At 37.1% G+C, this 18,005-nt stretch overlaps 1 protein-coding gene across 6 annotated transcripts in view; it reads left to right on the top strand.

Moving 5' to 3' along the window:
* The window catches only part of SLC7A2 (solute carrier family 7 member 2), a 67,951-nt gene that overhangs the window by 28,861 nt on the left and 21,085 nt on the right, over positions 1–18,005 (top strand). The window contains exons 1-2 of one of the 6 annotated variants that reach the window (XM_081045685.1): positions 13,065–13,114; positions 13,390–13,450. The exons of 3 other annotated variants lie outside the window; for them this stretch is intronic. In XM_081045685.1, the coding sequence (XP_080901811.1) occupies positions 13,448–13,450 (3 nt within the window). In that variant the 5' untranslated portion in view covers positions 13,065–13,114; positions 13,390–13,447. Of the gene's footprint in view, positions 1–13,064; positions 13,115–13,389; positions 13,451–13,537; positions 13,884–18,005 lie in introns of those variants that run through there. 2 more of the 6 variants (XM_081045686.1, XM_081045684.1) reach the window with 2 other exon arrangements.

The raw sequence follows: 18,005 nt of genomic DNA, 5'->3' as shown, positions 1-18,005 counted from the left end.
ATATAGTAAAGTTGCTGGCTACAAAATCAACGTACAAAAGTCCATTGCATTCTTATATACTAACAATGAAATCTCAGAAAAAGAAATACAAAAAACAATTCCTTTTGCAATTGCAGCAAAAAGAATAAAATACCTAGGAATAAACTTAACCAAGGATGTGAAGGACCTATATGCTGAAAACTATAAGACATTTTTGAAAGAAATTGAAGAAGACACAAAGAAATGGAAGACATTCCGTGCTCATGGATTGGAAGAATCAACATAGTTAAAATGGCCATATTACCCAAAGCAATATACAGATTTAATGCAATCCCCACCAAAATCCCAATGGCATTTTTTAAAGAAATAGAACAAAAAATCATCAGATTTGTTTGGAACCACAAAAGACCCCGAATAGCCAAAGCAATCTTAAAAAAAAAAGAACAATACTGGAGGTATCACACTCCCTGACTTTAGCTTGTACTACAGGGCTACAATAATCAAAACAGCATGGTATTGGCAGAAAAACAGACACATAGATCAATGTAATAGAACTGAGAACCCAGAAATAAAACCACATAATTATGGACAGATAATTTTTGACAAAGAAGCTAAAAATATACAATGGAGGAAAGTCAGCCTCTTCAATAAATGGTGTTGGGAGAATTGGATAGCCAGGTGCAAAAGAATGAAACTGGACTGTTATCTATCACCATGTACCAAAATTAATTCAAAATGGATCAAAGACTTAAGCATAAGACCTGATACAATAAACTTCATAGAAGAAAACATAGGTACTAAACTTATGGACCTTGGGTTCAAAGAGCATTTTATGAATTTGACTCCAAAGGCAATGGAAGTAAAAGCTAAAATAAACGAATGGGACTGTATGAAACTTAAAAGCTTCTGCACAGCAAAAGAAACCATTGACAAAATAAAGAGGCAACCAACTGAATGGGAGAAGATTTTTGCAAACAGTGCCTCCGATAAGGGGCTAATATCCAAAATATACAAGGAACTCATGAAACTGAACAACAAAAAAACAAACAACCCAATTGAAAAATGGGCAGAGGACCTGAAAAGACATTTTTCCAAAGAGGCAAATAGACATATGAAAAAATGCTCAACATCACTAATCATCAGAGGAATGCAAATAAAAACCACAATGAGATATCACCTCACCCCAGTCAGAATGGCTATCATCAACAAGACAAAAATAGTAACAAGTGTTGGAGAGGCTTTGTAGAAAAAAGGAACCCTCACACACTGTTGGTGGGAATGCAGACTGGTGTAGCCTTTATGGAAGGCAGTGTGGAGGTTCCTCAAAAAATTACGAATAGAATTACCATATTACCCAGCAATCCCTCTCCTGGGTATGTACCCAAAAAATCTGAAAACATCCATAAAGACACGTGTGTTCCAATGTTCATTGCAGCTTTGTTTATTGTAGGCAAGACATGGTAACAACCAAAATGTCCTTCAATAGATGAATGGATAAGAAGTTGTGGTATATATACACAATGGAATACTATTCGGTGGTAAGAAAAGATGATATAGGAACATTTGTGACAACATGGATGGATCTTGAGAGTATGATGCTAGGCGAAATAAGTGAAACAGAAAAAGCAGAGAACCATATGATTTCACTGATATGTGGTACACAAAGCAAAAACAACAAGAGAACAAGACAAACAAATGAGAAACAAAAACTCATAGACACAGACAATAGTTTAGTGGTTACCAGAGGGTAATGGGAGTGAGGGGTGGGAGATGAGGGTAAGGGGTATCAAATGTATGGTGATGGAAGGAGAACTGACTCTGGGTGGTGAACACACAATGGGATTTATAGATGATGGATGATGTAATACAGAATTGTACACTTGAAATCTATGTAATTTTACTAACAATTGTCACCCCAATAAATTAAAAAAAAAGCTTCAATAAACTGAATTACATAAAAAAAAATTTAATCTTTTTTCTTTAAACTTTTTCTACATAGTTATTCCATATGCTTGTCTGTTATTTCTAGTATCTGACTTGTTACAGAGTTTAAATCTGTTGATTGTTTCCATGGATTCTTAAACATAGTAGTTTATTTTGTATGTGTTTAGGAATTTTTGATTGTGAGCTCATATTGTATTGACTTTAATCAGTGGGAATCCTGAAGGCCTCATAGGGTGGGCTTTCCTCTGGGGAGGATTTGCATTTGTATATACAGATAAGCTAAGAGACTATTTTATTAGATGCATAACGTGCTACTGACCTAGACTAGACTACTTATCCCCTTTTGTCCTGCCCTAGCATGTAGTCTTGTTATGAAGGTCAAATGACTCTTTATCTTGAGGAGAGTTGCGGCTTTGTACTTACATAGGCGTTTATTCCCTTCACATTAATTTAGCATCCACTGTTCTGCTTTTATCTCACTCATTCACGTTGATTCTGTCTATGTCTGTCTGTCTGTCTCTTTCAGTATGTGTCTATCTGTGTGTCTGTTTGCCTTGTGAAGTTTCCATTATATTCTGGTGAGCTCTATTATATTATGTTATCATTTATCCAGGATTAGTTGTATTTTTGTAAGAAAACTCTTCAGAGTATGCAGCCCACTATACTTCTGGAAATGGAAATCCTCATGTACTTGCTAAGATTTAGTAGTGTAAGTATATTTTTAGAGTTTTCAATAAGTAATTCTGATATGGGAAAGATATCCTTGTACCTGTAAGATTTAACAATTACATGTAATTGCAAGATTAAGCCTCTGATTTCTCAGGTCTTCTGACATTTAAAGGACTATATTGTAGAGACTTCAAGAGACTTGAATGTTAGTATGCTGATGTTTGGGCATAAGGGAATTTTATGTCAAGAAACAGAACTTTTTGTTTCTCAAATACAAGGGATTTCTTTTTCTCTCCTTTAAATGCCTCTACTTCTAAAATTTGGATTAAGAGGAAAAGACTTGTTCATACAAAATCTCTTGAAAGAGAGGGGTGGGATGGGGGCAAGGATGGAAGGGGAGCCTGCCCCTTTCGTCTCACAGGGTGGGCTTCCCCTGAAATGCTTTTGAGGAATAAGTTAGAGAACCACTGAGAAGTACAGCATTGGTCACCTAATTTGTAAATAAATCTCCTTTCAGAGCACGCTACCACATATGGTCATGATTAGTTGGAGATAGAATTCAGCATGGTAAGCCACATGGTGTCATCTACTGAGCACTGAGTGGAATGGTGAAACCTGGATTCTGAGCTGATCTCATTAGCTGTCTGTGCACCTGGAAAAAGTCCCTGGGCCTCAGTTTTCTCCTTTAAACTTAGAGTACAGGACTGACGGTCCTTTCATTCTAAATCTTAAGTTCTGTATATCTACAAATCTTTTCAAGTGAAAAGTAAGTGGCTTTTATAAATGGATTATTTTTGGTGTTCCAAGACATAAATGCCAAACACGTCTTTATATTATAATGAATAAACAGCAACTGCCATATGTTGAATGCCTACTCTGTAGTGGGCACTTCACATATATTTTCCCATTTGACCTTCATAACAACCTTATGAGAATATAATTTTACAAGTGAGAAAATGAGTGCTGAGAGGTAAACTCTGCCTGCCTCTAAAACCCCAAGCTCTTTCCCATACTAGGTTGCTTTTATGAGTCTGCTTTTATTACTAGCTATAGGACCAGGTGAGTGTGGATGTTAATATTATAATTACACCTGATTCTCATTAGAATTTTTAAAGTGTTTAATTTTGAGGGCTACTTAAATTTCTTTTTGATGACTGGGAGGATGGGAATTTTGCTATTTTGTTGTTGTTATCATTGTAAAGGGGCAAATGAAAAGCAATTTGCCTGCTCTTTCCGCCAGGAATGAGTAAAATAATTGGCTGAAGTGTGTATGCATTTATGTACATAGTTGTGATTTTCACATCTAGCCCTGATTTTTTTTTCTAGTTTGTTTGTATTGGGGAAAAACAGAGCCACAATATGTCATCTGGAACAAGTTCTTAGCAGATGTGATTTGTTTCCTGGTGCTTACTTGCTATGTATACTGATAGCACTTTAACTTTTGGATGTGGAGAAATTACCAAAAATGACTGATGGGGCAAGAGTGAAGGATGACTCAGAACTAGACTGGGTCCCTACATCTAGATAAAGTTGTAACCTAACAGGGAACCATTGTTCCACCATATTTTCCCTGTATTTTCATTGCATTTGTGTTGCTATCCTTTCAGCCCCTGAGAGAAGTTTGCCTTGACTTTTAAGTTGAATAACATCCATCACTGGGTGTCTTAAATGTGCTAGGCTCTAGGACTGCCCCATTAGAAGGGAAATTTTGGTTATGAGTATTTCTCCAATTTGAAGGACAAAAAGTTGTTTAGAAGTCTTTTAAAAAGAAAAAAAAAACCTCTACAATATGAAACAAGACAGTGGCCAAAATGCGTTGTATAATTAGTATTTATTGCATTTTCTTCTGATTCATCAATAAATTATCTTTACACTCACAGAAAGATGTTCTAGAAAAAAGACCTTACACAAATAACGGTTCGGATGTTTGAACTATAGGAACAGCAAGTCCAGAGGGAAGCACAGGAGATAATCCAGAAGGGTGTGTTTGCTGGGGTTTTAATTCAGCAATGAGCTGTCCACCTTCCAATTTTCCTGGTAGAATTGTGAGTGCTTCGTTAGTGATTGGGTGCGTGTGAGCTCACGCTCAGAGTTCATGAAGCAACTCGACGGTGCGACAGCCCTAGAGGATGAAATGCTGTTTTACTGCTTGCAAACAAGGACCTTCCCGCACGGAGGGTTGTTGCAACCTTCCTGTGAGAGATTGTTAAACAAACTTGGTTTTTGTGGACATAAGATAAATGAAATACAGAGGCTGAGTAGTGAGAGCTTAGGAGTTTCAAAGATTTTGCACAAGCTGTACTTTTTGGTAGCATTCATAAAATATTTGTTTCTTGATGACAAGGAAATCATTTGCTTATACCTTAGAATGTTCCATAATGAACAGATAGCAGATGCAGTCTGTGTACCCTAGATCTTTCGAAAGCAGATTTCTAAATAGTCAGAGAAAATATTAATGTAACTACATGGACTGTATGCAACCCTAAAAGGTAATACTATTTGGAAAGAAGTAAAGAGAAATAACTGTACAATCAAAATCCTAATCAAATGGCCAGTGTGAGGAACAGGAAGGGCAGATGCCAGAAAGATTCATTGTGCTTGCCACGGGAATTCATTTGAGGGGCTCAGACTTAAAAGATGGGATAAAGTGAATGGTATGAATCTGTTAAAAATAACAAAGGAATGTTTGAGTTGAATCTTTATGAAACATTTAGTCAGGAAGGAGAAAAAGAGAGGGGGAACCTGGTGTTGTACCAATAGGTGACTGAGGGAAGGCCGAGCTGCTAAATCTTGTCTTTACAAGAAGGGTGGCTATCTGACTAGAGGATAGAACACATAACTGAAAGGGAACCGGAAGCCCAGATTGGTGAGCGAGAACCTTGCTTCCTTAAACTAGTTTACAGTTTCAGGCCTGGATGAATTTATATCTCGTGATATTAAAATAACCTGTAGATATGAAAGTGGAAAACCCATCTGCAGTCTTGGAGGTACCCTGAAGTACAAGAAAGGGAGCAGAAGAAAGGAAAGAAGCAGTTAACCTTTATTCTCAAAATGGAGGCCAGTGTAGATTCTAGAAACTTCTGATCAGGAAGCTGAACACTGTTCATCAGCAAAATTCTAGCAGTTTTAGCTATATAGTTGGAAGAGAAGTGACTGATTCCCAAAAGTCATTAATTTACTAAGAATAAGCTATGCCTCGCAAACTCCATATCCTCTTTTTACATGGTTATTAGATTGGTGGATTTGGGAAGTGTAAACATAATGAATTAGGATTTCAGGAAAGCATTTAAGATACTGCATTATGATAACCTTGGGATAAGTTGGAGAGAAATGTGTATTTCTTGTTGGTTGCATGATATACTAGGATGTTGATTAATGGGTCAACACTATTTTGGAAGGACAGTGTTGGTGGTATGCCATGGTACTCTGCCCTTGGCCCTTTACCTTTACTCTGCCCTTTATCACTTATTTGGAGTAAGATAGAAGACATGCTTATTGAATTTTCAGTGAGATAAAAGTAGGATGCTTAATATATCAATTGATGGACTTGTAGTACACATAATACCAAGTAATATTAAACTTAAAATTCTGAATTTAGACTATAAAATATCCTCTGAAACAAAATGGAATCAAGAAGAGCAGTCTATACAGATATCTTTTGGAAAAAGACCTCAGGGTTTTATTGGACAACAAACCAAATATGAATCATTCATTCACCGAACAAATGTTTACTTCACTCCTATCTGTGTTTCAGTCACTGGGAGTACACTGGGAATGCAACAAATGAATAAAATATAGACTTTGCTTTCAAGAATCTTTTAGTCTAAAGGAGTGTATTCATTTCCTAGGGTTGCCATAAAAAAGTAGCACAAACTGGGTGGCTTAAAACAAAACATGTGATTGTGTCACAGCTCTGGAAACTAGAGGTCTCAAATCAAGGTGGCAGCAAGGCTGCGCTCCCTCTGAAACATGCAGCGGAGAATCCCCCTAGCTTCTGGTGGTGGCTGTCAACTGTAGTGTTTCTTGGCTTTGCAGCTGTATCACTGCAGTTTCTGCCTCTGACATCACATGTCTTCTCCCTGTGTGTCTCTGTCTTCGCACACCCCTTTCCTCTTACGAGAACGCCAGTCATATTGGATTAGAGCTCACCCTAATGACCTCATCTTAATTTGATAACCGACAACGATCCTGTTTTCAAATAAGGTGCCAGGGTTTAGGACTTCCACATACCTTTTTGGGGAGCACAGGTCAACCCATAACAAGGGGAAAATTTGTTCATCCAAGTAGTTGACTATAATTATGATAAAGACAAGGTGCCGCAAAAATACAGAGTGCTGTGAGAACAAGCAATAGGGTGACCTAATTTAGCTTGGGGGAAGGTGTCAAGGATGATTGGGAGTTATCTATGCGAAGAGGAAAAGGAGCAACTTTCCATGAAGAAGAAACAACTCTGCAGAAAGCCTGGAGGCAGTAAGAGACTTAGAGTTCTGAGCAAGTTAAAAGGAAACTCAGTGTAGCTAGAAGGTGTGAGGAGGAGGAGGAAGATGGGTTAAGGAGATCGCAAGGCAGATCCAGCAGAGCTGTCTGTATACATTGTGTTTAAGTGGTTTGTGGTGGCTATTGAAAATAAGACATATCATCTTTTCTTACCGTCGAATAGTATTCCATTCACCCCAATAAATTTAATTAAAAAAAGAAAAAAAAGAAAATAAGACATAAAGAATTAATATAAGTATATAGAATGGAGGAAGATAACAAGCAAATTAGATTCTGTATTTGCTTGACCATATCTGGAATGCTTTACCTTGTTGGGAGTGTCATTTTAAGTTAGTGTTTTTCAAAGTGTGATTGTTGTATTTTGACTTAATGTAATTCTCTGAGAGGAAGGAAGTCCTGGGATGGTAGCCATTAAGGTTCATTGAGTGAGAAGCGTTTTCTGTATTCTTAGGGCAGAATTAGGCCAACGGGTTGGGGTTGTAGAAGGGCTCCATGAAAGAAAAGTAAAGAAGAGGATGTCTTAAGAAGTAGGCCTCTCCTTGCCCAAGGAGGGTGGCCACGTGTTGGAGATGAAACAGATTCTGCAGTAAAGGTGAAGTGAAGGACGATTCGCTCTAAGGTCCCCTACAAGAAGTATCCTCTAGGGTTTCAAGTGCAATATTAAAATTTCTAAAATACATTTATACATACTTTCTAATTAAAACTTAAGAGCATTAAAGAGCTTTAAAATTAAATGTCACTGGGGGATTACTAAAAACTATATTTAAAAATCTTTGTAATACAATGCTATATGTCAATTATATCTCAATTAAAAAAAGCTTTGCAGAATTATTTAGACACATTCGTAGCTGTAGTGTCATTTGCCTCATGTCTTTGGTACAACTATCTCTTTTCTTGCCCTGATGTTCTCTCAGCTGCCCTTGCTCGCCTTGTTCTATCCAACTTGTTTCTAAGGAGCAATTGCCAGTCCCTTATGTTAAGCCAAACAAATCCTATTTGGAAGTGATGGTATGTAAATGTGTACTTTCCTTTTTACACCAAAAAAGCAGTTCTACCTTTACTGGGGGAGGAGAGAGGGGACAGGAATGGTGCAAACTACTATCAAGTGTTAATCCTACCCAAGTATCTTGGGACCCAGTCTCTTCAGGGTCATATTCAAAGTAACACCGACCTACTGCCAAAAGTATATTTAAAAGGAATTTCGACCTCCCCTCGCATCTCTTGGAGGAGATCCAATTCATATCCCTCATCAGCACTTCTCAAAATTCCCCTTTCCTCACCACCCTGCTTCTCTTTGCCAAGTGGATAGTCTCTAGGCTTCTGGCTTTTCTTCTGTCCGTGGCCCCTTATTATATACATCAGCCTGGCTTACTTAGAAAAATTAAGTGTGTGGTGTATGTTTTTTTTTTTTCTTTGAGTCAAAAAGCTCAGGAGTTGACAGAGAAGGCAAGACAGAACCTCCCTGCTGTCTCTGCAGTAGCTCAGAAGGCCTAGGAACCAGAACCCACCAAAGAGGACTAGGGGGCGACCAGAAACACACAGGTCAATACATCTTGTCACCTACATGTGGACAAGAATTAAGACATTCTAGGGGTAGGTAGACAAATTGGACTGTACTATTCATGTGGAGAATAACAAAATATATAAGGCTAGGAAGGTAGGCTGAAGACAGAGGATGGAGGTTTGGTTTTAAAACCTAGGCTGTGATGTTCTTTCTAGTTGTTGGAGAAGTTGGCAGGAGGCGGATTAGACATAAGTGTAAGTAAATAGATTCAAAGCATTAAAATTCAGCTCATTCTGTATATTTCAGAATTTGGTTACTTAGGAGTATGCTGATATTTGTAAACATTTACACGTATGTTTTAATATTAAGGACACTCAACTCTGTTTGACCAAGTTGATTCATTTACACATCTCTGTACAGCATGGTTTCAAATAGTTGCTTCCTATCCCAGGCATCATTTAAAGTCAGGCGTGGGAAATAACAGTGCTGGTTTCCTGGACAGCTAGAATCAGAGCCCAAGATAGAATATGTCTCTCTCTGCATCTTAGTGCTGAATATTCTGAAGGTCTGATGAAACAGCTCTTTGCAAAGAAGCAGCAGAAGTGTAAGGATGAAGGGAGTTTATTTATCTTCTTGTTTGATTCTTATTTTAATATTACAGGTGTACCTTGGCCATGTTGTAATACAGAGCCATTATAGAAATTTTAGATGTGAGAAGGCCAAGTTATAGTTTTATTTGGGGGGTAGCAAAAAGATTAAAATTGAGTGGTTTTAAAAAGAAGTTTGAGCAACTCTTTGAGTAGTAGATATATGTATATACATATATTTTAGATTTCTGATTAAATGGCAGGTCGTATAACGCTCTATACTTTTTGTTTTTATGAATTATATTCCTTGTAGAGCCCATGCCTCACACATTATTTATTTGTTTAGAAAACTCTTATTGATCAATGATTACCAAGTAGCGCTTTTAGAAGATTATGAGGTGATTGGAAATTTAAATTGTATAAGAGCTTAAGCTAGTGCTGTTCAAAATTAAAAATCAACATAGATGTTTCCAGGGACTTATAATTAAGTTATATGTAGATAAATATTATTATTTCAATGATGTGTTGCTATTTATTAGGGAAATAATTGCAGCTGTTATTAAGTATTTATATAATATTCATTATCTATTTCCAATAAAGGAATTTTCTTTCAAATAAAGTAAGGAAGAGGAAAAGTTGAACTTTAAAGTAATTGATTTTAGGAAATGGTTGATTATATAAATTTCAGAATGACTTTTAAAGATTATGGATATTGCATAGTTATTAGAAAAATTCAGTTGGTTTTCTTGTTTATTCCTTTGTTCTAAGGGCTAGTTAAGTAGTATTCAGCTTTATTTTTTTTTTTCTAAATGAATTCTGGAATGGAAGAATGGGTAACAAATCAGATTAATTATGGCTCCCCCCAGGGAGACACCACCCCCAGCCCAAATCTAAACAGGGTGCCCCCACTGGGGGTCCCAGTAGTACCCTGGACCCTTACCCACAAAGGTATGATATGGGGGGTGGCCACTTGTACTTCTTTTGCTCCCTCTGCCTATACCCACTGCTCCCTGGAATTTTGGTCAGAAATTGCATTTAGAACTTTTCCGTTTTTCTTTTTGAAATTTCTAAGGCTTGATCTTTTAGAGAAATTGACAGTGCATTAAGTAATTGATAGGTTGAATTCAGTCTATGAAATATATAATATTTAAATTAAGAAAAAGTCTGGTGAAGACCTAAGCTGGAGAAATTGTTTGTAGTTATGGCATATTAATAAGTAGACTGTACATGTGGCAAGATTGTCAGACCTCAGTTTTCAGGACCTCATTTTAAGTTGTTTTGATTTTTAAAATCCTTAGTTCTCATATTCTAAACTTACATTTTAGAGGCTCTGACTCATGGTGATGAAGAACTGGCACAGTTTTAATTGCTTTCTCTGAGCACACAATATAAATGTTTTATTCAGATTTATTTGAAGCCAACATGAACTTCCAAATCTCTCTCAGCCAATAGCAGTGTTTCAACCATCTGCCAAGATGCTAATGATAAAAATCTGTGATGATACATTGTGTCTGTATTTTAAGAAGTAACAAATCAAAACATGCTTTTCAAAATTGAAAATATGGTTTCAAAAATGACCATTTTTTCAAGAAATGATTTTTCCAGCAAAACTATAAACCATACGTACACTCGGTATATTATCTATCTAAATTTCTTGAATTTGGACTAAAAATGAATGTGAATTCTTGTTGAATTCCTTTTCTGCCACAGTTTGATGGAAGCAATTTTACCTAGCATTGAAATGAAAGTGGCTTCATTAATTAAATTAGGTAGCTTTTTGGGAGGGGTGTAGGAGGGTTAATTAAAAGGGGTACTTTGGCTGTATTTGGAAAGAGAACGCTTAGAGGAAAGTAGCCTTCTAAAGTATTTCTCAGTTCTTTACTCTCAGACAAAAAAGAGCTTTCTGGTACTTTAACGCTCCTCCTAGTCCATGAACAACATCCTTCTAGCATCTTTAATCTGAAATTCAGCTACTAATCCAGAAATAAATGGGGGAGAAAAAAACACAAAGAAACTTCCTGAGCAATGACTGTTAGTCAGCAGGAGCATGAGGTCCTCCAGGTTACCTGAATTTTGTTAGTATCTTTGAGTTGGTGATAAGGTGTGTGACAGTGGTTTAAAATGAAGGTAGTAGTGAATATTTGTGGGGTTTTTTGCTTGTTTTTAAAATAGTTACGTTCATCGTTTTAGGCAGTTTCTTGAGAAATAATACAGAATGAATCATTTTCAGGTAAAGATGAGCTGTTTGGACTCCTATTTCCACAGCAGATACCTACCATAAGTTTTGTAGCACTTAGCAGAATCACTGGGTTGTGGCAAGATTTGATCAATAGGCAAAGATTGAGAGATTTAAACTTCAGTAATCTAGGAAGCTCACTCATCTAGAATTCCTTGTTCCGTGAGAACATCCTGCCAAATGTTGCTGCGCTTTCTGACAGTTCAAAGAGCTTGACATGGAAATTTTAATGATATTCTAGGAGCCGTGCTTCCCCCACTTACCCCTAGCTGTTCCCCAGCCCCTAAGCTCTCAGCGTATGGAACTATTCTCTCTCCCTTTGCACTTGCCATTCCCTGTGCTTAGAACACTCATAGTTCCTACCAGTCCCCTCCTGGCCTCCTTCCCACTATTCATTCAGATGGCTACATCCAGCTCATCCTTTACGTCTCAGATTAGACATAGTTTTCTCCAGGAAAGCTTCTCTGACCACCTGAATCCCAATCAGAGTCTGAGTTAAGAGCCCTACTGTGCCCCCGACTCCCTGCCCCAGCCCTTATACACAAGCATTGCTTTATGATATTGCTCAGGCTCTTGTCTGTGCCACCCACCAGACTGTAAGTGCCATGAGGGGAGGAGATGTGGCAGCCTTGTTCATGGGGGTTCAGTGCCTAGCAGTGAGCCCTGAAGTATTTGTGGAACTAATAAAATAGTAGGAGTCCTTTTAAGAAATTTGCATTTGTAACAAAAAATAGCTCGCTAGTATTAAAGTCTTAAGGCGAGGCTATTGGGAGACTTCTCTGACTCAGGAAACTCTTAAAAATCTTCTCCAGTATGATAAAATGTTTCCAGTGCTTACTTCACTAACCCTCCCTTCATTAGGTTGAATAATTGCTCTACTAGTTTACTACTATAATTCATTGGTGAAAAAAAAAGTGGTTTAAACATCATTAGTAAGTACTCTAGAGCCCTTGTTTGCTACATGTGGGACCTTGACTAGGTGCGGGATACTCCTTGGCCAGCAGTGGGCATTGAGAAATAGGGTTACAAGAGCCCAGGTTGGTTGTAGGTACATCTAAGAAGAAACTATTTCTTCTGCCTACCTCTTTCACGTGGAAGATTTATGTATCTGCGGGTGGATGTAAAGGCAGGTTTAATGCATGTTCAACTCTTTGAGTTCCTTATAAGAAGAATACCTAACCAAATTCAAATCATTGCATCAGGAAGTCGCTCTTGGAAAGAAGAGAGGGTATCAGGAAAGCCAGCGGAAATGGCAGGAGATAGGGGAAGTTGTGAAGGGGTGACATCAGATGGAGTCAGGCAGAGCAGACCTTCTCGATACCACTTGACCTTCATCAGTGGCTTCCAGTTTCAAGGAACAGAGACCACTCAAAACAGCTTAAGTGACAGCTTAAGTGTTGAAAGGACACCAGGGAATCTCACATACCCAACATCAGGAAGGACAGCAGGGTCTCGGGGAAAGATAAAAGTTGACCCCTCTGAGTCTCGCTGCTGGCACTGCAGCCTCTCCCATCTCTACTGTCCTGGATGGCTGTGGTCTGGCTTCTGTTGCCAGCCTCTTGATTTCCACATGCTGTCCAGCTGGCCCCCAGCCTGCATGCCTTCAGCCTGCACACTGGATCATCTGACCAATTCAGTCATGTTATTCAGATTTCCAAGAATATCAAGTGAGCATACCCAGCCTTCGGAGATTTCACCGTGAGTCAGGTGTCTGTCTCTGGTCCAGTTACCTGTGGCTAGGGGGAGGGAGGACCATGCTGTGGGGAGAGCAGATTCTCTTCAAAGAAGGTGTGGGCAGTGGTAGTGACTGGGCTCTCTGGCGGTACAGCCTAGTGGCTGTGAATAAAGCCTCCAGAGTCACACCTGCAGGGTTCATCCCTGGTTCCAAATGCAAACTGTGACATTGGCTAACCTTTCTATGCCTCAGTTTCTTCATTTGTATTATGAGATTCACAATAGTCCTGATCTTACAGGGATATTGTGAAGATTCATGAAAGAATAAATGAAAAGGATTGAGATTATACCTGGCAAATGGTAAGTGACCAACAAACACCAGCCATTTTATTAGTATAGCACTTGAGTAGTGACGGGTGAAAAATAACTTTAGAAAGGGTATCTCTTGATTTTTGAAATGGCATGTATAGGGTGACTGTTCCTAGCAGAGGACGCTTCCTTGGGTAAACTGGTTGGGGAGAGGGAACAGATGGTACTCTCTGGCATTTGCAGTGATATGTTAGCCAAAGATTGCTAAGACCTAATGGAAACGGGCGTCTGCCTGGTGCCGAAGCATTCTACCATGAAAGTGGAGTGCTGACTGGGCTGATACTCCAGTTGCACAGGTGCTGAGGGCTCTGCCCTCTTTTCTTCACATTTTTTTTTTTTTTACTTCCTCCCTTTTTCAATCTTAAAAACAAAAGTTGGACACGTAATTTTTTTTTATTGTTCTGCATCTGTTTGAATGAGGCAGGTAGGTACACTTTATTTCTTTCTTTTTGCCTTTACTAAGCTAACTGGATTCACACATCTGCCTTTACAAACTTTCCAGAATTCTCTATCAGCTGTTGGGTTGCTGGTTGTCCTTAGGTAAGATGCTTGTTTATATCTGGATTCTGTATCAGAAATTTTGAAATAGGTTAACTTCCTGGTAGTACCAATTTGATATAAAAATAGAGAAAATAGTGTATTTGCTATTGCTACAATGATTGCAACTTTGTAATGGCCTCAATTGTGTGTTTAATTTTTACTTATTTCTACATTTGCATTCACCTATCTGGAGAAAACTTTGGAGATATTGTTCAGAAATTTGATTTGGAGAAAAGATAAGTTTGGACCAAATATAAATAAAATGTATACAAAAACATGTTTTTGTTTTCCAGAAAAATAAATATTTTAGGTTTGAATGCAAAGGTTTATTGTTTTTCTTTTGTTTTTTTCTAACCAAAGTGAACAGTTGCCATTTCTGATTATCTTTTATCCTGCATTATATTTTTGATATACGAGTATTTTTGAAGAAACTAATATCTTTAAAGTAAATAAAAAGAATGAGAAAGTCAATAAATCCATTGTATCATGGCCATATTCTTCCCTCCTTTTACTAAATTATTTACCCTACAGCATAATTTGAAAATGTGTTTTTGAACTTTAACGTTATAGAAATGTAATTGATGTTGAGTTTGCAGATTGCAAAACCAAAAGGTACAGTTTAGAGAACACACACACACACACACACACAAAAAAAAAAAAAAAAAATGGGACAGAGACCCCAGTTATATATGGCTTAATTCCTTTTTCCCTGTTATTCCAAAAACAGGAAGTGCAGGTGTCTCATTATGATTCTAGCAACTCGAATGAAGAAGGAAAATTTGGTTATAATTCGGATGAGCTGATTTGTTGAGGGTTTATTGGAATGCCTGCCCCACGGGCTTGCCACAACTCCTTTCTCCTGTAAGATTTATCATCAGGGCCTGTGATACGGAGACAGAGTGTGAAATTTCAGCCTTGACTTAGGGGAAGAGGGTAAAGATTCATTTCTATGCGACTAAATGATACATCCAACTTCTGAACCAAAGTGAAAATCCAGGACCAACTTTTGACTCTTAATTTTCAGATTTTGAAAGATTTCTGTGGTTAGTTGAAAGGAAGTCTGCTCTATGATATCATATCATCTGTGCTAGGTATTTACTTGACCTAAAATTCTGTACTGTCAAGTTTACAACCTGGATTGAAGATGTTTGAGAAGGAACAAGTTACTGAGGAAGAAATTAAATTTTTCAGCAAGAATTAATAGTGGCTCCATTAAAGAGCTAGGTGTCTTGAAACTATTATCCTTAAGGTTGGGGCCAAGGAACATCCAACTGAATCATCAGGCTCATTAAAATCATTCAGAGATTTTTCTGCTGCAGAGTTTACTGCAGATCCCTTCCAGGCTTCCTTTGGATAATTACGTTTTCATATCTAAGCTGAACGTGTGCATATTTTTGTCCTCAATAAAGAGGGCATTGTCTTAGTACTTAGTAAAATAATTGTTTATTGAAGAAAGTTACACATCTGTTTCTGGTATCACCAGAATCACTTGCGACTTTGTAGGAATGTTGATCAGAGTTTTTATATTCTAAGGCTAAGGCCACGAGTATGAGTGTTACATAGACCTCTTCCCAAAGTCAAGATCATTGTCATTATTACACATGTATAAGCTTCATATTAAATACCAATCCTTGGTCACAGTAGCAGTGGCTGGCAGTGGTTATGATGGTATAAATCCTTTCTCTGCTCTTGGGAAAACAAAGTCTTGCTCTCCAGAATAACAGAATCACCTTCAAATTCCTTGTGTATTCTCCCTGCATAGTTGTTTGTTGATGAGACAGTATACCAGAGCCCTGGAAAGGGCAGTGGATGCAGACCTGAATCCAAGGATAGGTATGAGTGGATTTTTCTTCAACAATGAAAGAACCTTGTAGAAATGAGAATAAGGTTGTCATAAGCATTTCACATAAGAAGCATATCTTGGTAAAATGTTTTAAAGGAAGAGATATACAATTTTTAAAATATGTAAATATCAAATTATATCCCTTATATTAAACACAAATATCTTATTTTTTTCTCATTCCCCTGTCGCCACTCTATTTTCATGTATCAATCTGTTTCTAAAAAAACATACTTTACAAAAGCACAGGGTTTTTTTTTTTTTCTTGACTAAACATTGTCTGATACACCTGCTAGGACTTAATAAATGTTTGTTGAACAGTGATTCATTAAATTGACCCAGTATGTTTTACATTGCTTTTCTCCCATTCCATTATATTTCTACAAAATTGGTTTTCTGTCACAGCTTTTGCAATCAGTATTTTATCAGCTGTGCATAGTTGAGAATGTACGCAAAGAACATTGCGTAACCTGTTCTGAGAAGAGCAGACTGACGTTTGCTTTTCTGTTACTCAAAAGCAAATGAATGCTTGGCAAATGTCAGTTTTATCTTATTTCTTTGGGGTAACATGGAAAAACCTAGTGTTACTACTTTCCAGTAGCAGTCTGATCTTAGCTAATTAAAGGTATACATCTTTGTAAAGAACAGTTCTGCTTCTTATGTAATCTAGAGTGAATTAAATTCACTTTTATATCAAGATCATGGTCACTCTTTTACTCATTTTGGGTAACTGTTAACAATAAGCGTTTTCACTGTTTTTAACATTTTCAGAGGTTTAGTTATTGGTTGACTTGCTTATTCCCTTTCATTGTGTGTGTGTGTGTGTGTATGTGTGCGCGCAGGCATGTGTGTGTGTGTGTTTAAAAAGAATTTTCACAAACAACATCATGACTATATTACCAGAAAAAAGGATTAAAAAATAAAGAAAAGTTTACTCACAATCTTTTCACTCTCCAAAATTTCTTCTTAGTTTTCCTTGCTTTATTCCAGATCCTTTCTCTTAAATGTGCAGTAGTTACAGAATTTGTGTCTTTTTTTCATAAATATTGAGGTAAGTCAAGTACTTTATCAAGACAGTGTTTATTTAGCCAAATGACAAACAGGTATGCCTAATTTTGTATATTAGTTTCCTGAAGTTGTGTATGTTGGGTCCCATTTTCACATGATCTTAAATCATTATTAGATTCAATGGATCTAGATCATTTCTGAGCATTTTTTCATTGTCAGTGGTCCCTAAATCTTTATCTTTGCACGTCTCTGTTCGTATAAAACCACCTAAATGTTCGGGAAGGTCGGCATTTAGTAAATACCCACAATTCAATCTCCCGCCTACATCAGTTGACCTCTGTATAGCTTCAACTTTTCACATATTTATTTTTTTAAGCAGAACACTTTTCTACCTTATCTTCTAGATGTGATCTTGATCTTCTTGATCATGATCTTCTAGATATCTTCTACCTTATCTTATATGAGAAATAGTAAGTTGAGGAATAGTTAGGGGAAGAAATTGATACACAGTTGATTTATAGAAGTATTGAGAGTTTTTGACTTTCGAAGCCAAAATATCGCAATATTGGAAATGTCATCTGTATTTGCAAATTTTTCCACAAGTATTTGTGAAGTGCCATGCTTGGCATTCTGTCAGGTGGTGTGGAAGACACTGATGAGTCAGACTTTATTGTTATTGTCAGGGAACTTGTAAGTCATTTTCATTTTTCTTTAGGAATTTTTTCTGTGTTCTTTGAGTTGCTTTCAGTATCAGGGACTTGCATTTGTATTGATGTGTGAATAATGTTCAGTAAGTTAGCTTTATCTACTAGGTTTAGTGTGAAACTGGATTATTCATGCCCCAGAAAATATATCTCTTATAAGCAACAAGTCATTTAGATTTAGTAGAGAAAATTTATTTTATCTATTATTTTAAAATAAAATAATTTTTAATAATAGGTGGTTTTTTTTGCAGAGATAAAAGTTGAGAAATGTTTAAGGGTTTATTTTATAGGTTGTGAAACCTCTAAATTCATCGGAGAAGATTTGTGATCTCACGAGTTAAGATTATTGATAATGAATATAATGAGATTGAAAGGGATAGTGCTATGCTCAACCTCTGTAGATTACAATGCAGTAGAAGTGGCAAACATGAATTTGAACTTCTAACAGTTAAAT

The sequence above is a fragment of the Rhinolophus hipposideros genome (assembly GCF_964194185.1).
Source record: "Rhinolophus hipposideros genome assembly, chromosome: 4".
Classification (NCBI taxonomy): domain Eukaryota; kingdom Metazoa; phylum Chordata; class Mammalia; order Chiroptera; family Rhinolophidae; genus Rhinolophus; species Rhinolophus hipposideros.
This window is presented reverse-complemented; position numbering and strand designations above follow the sequence as displayed.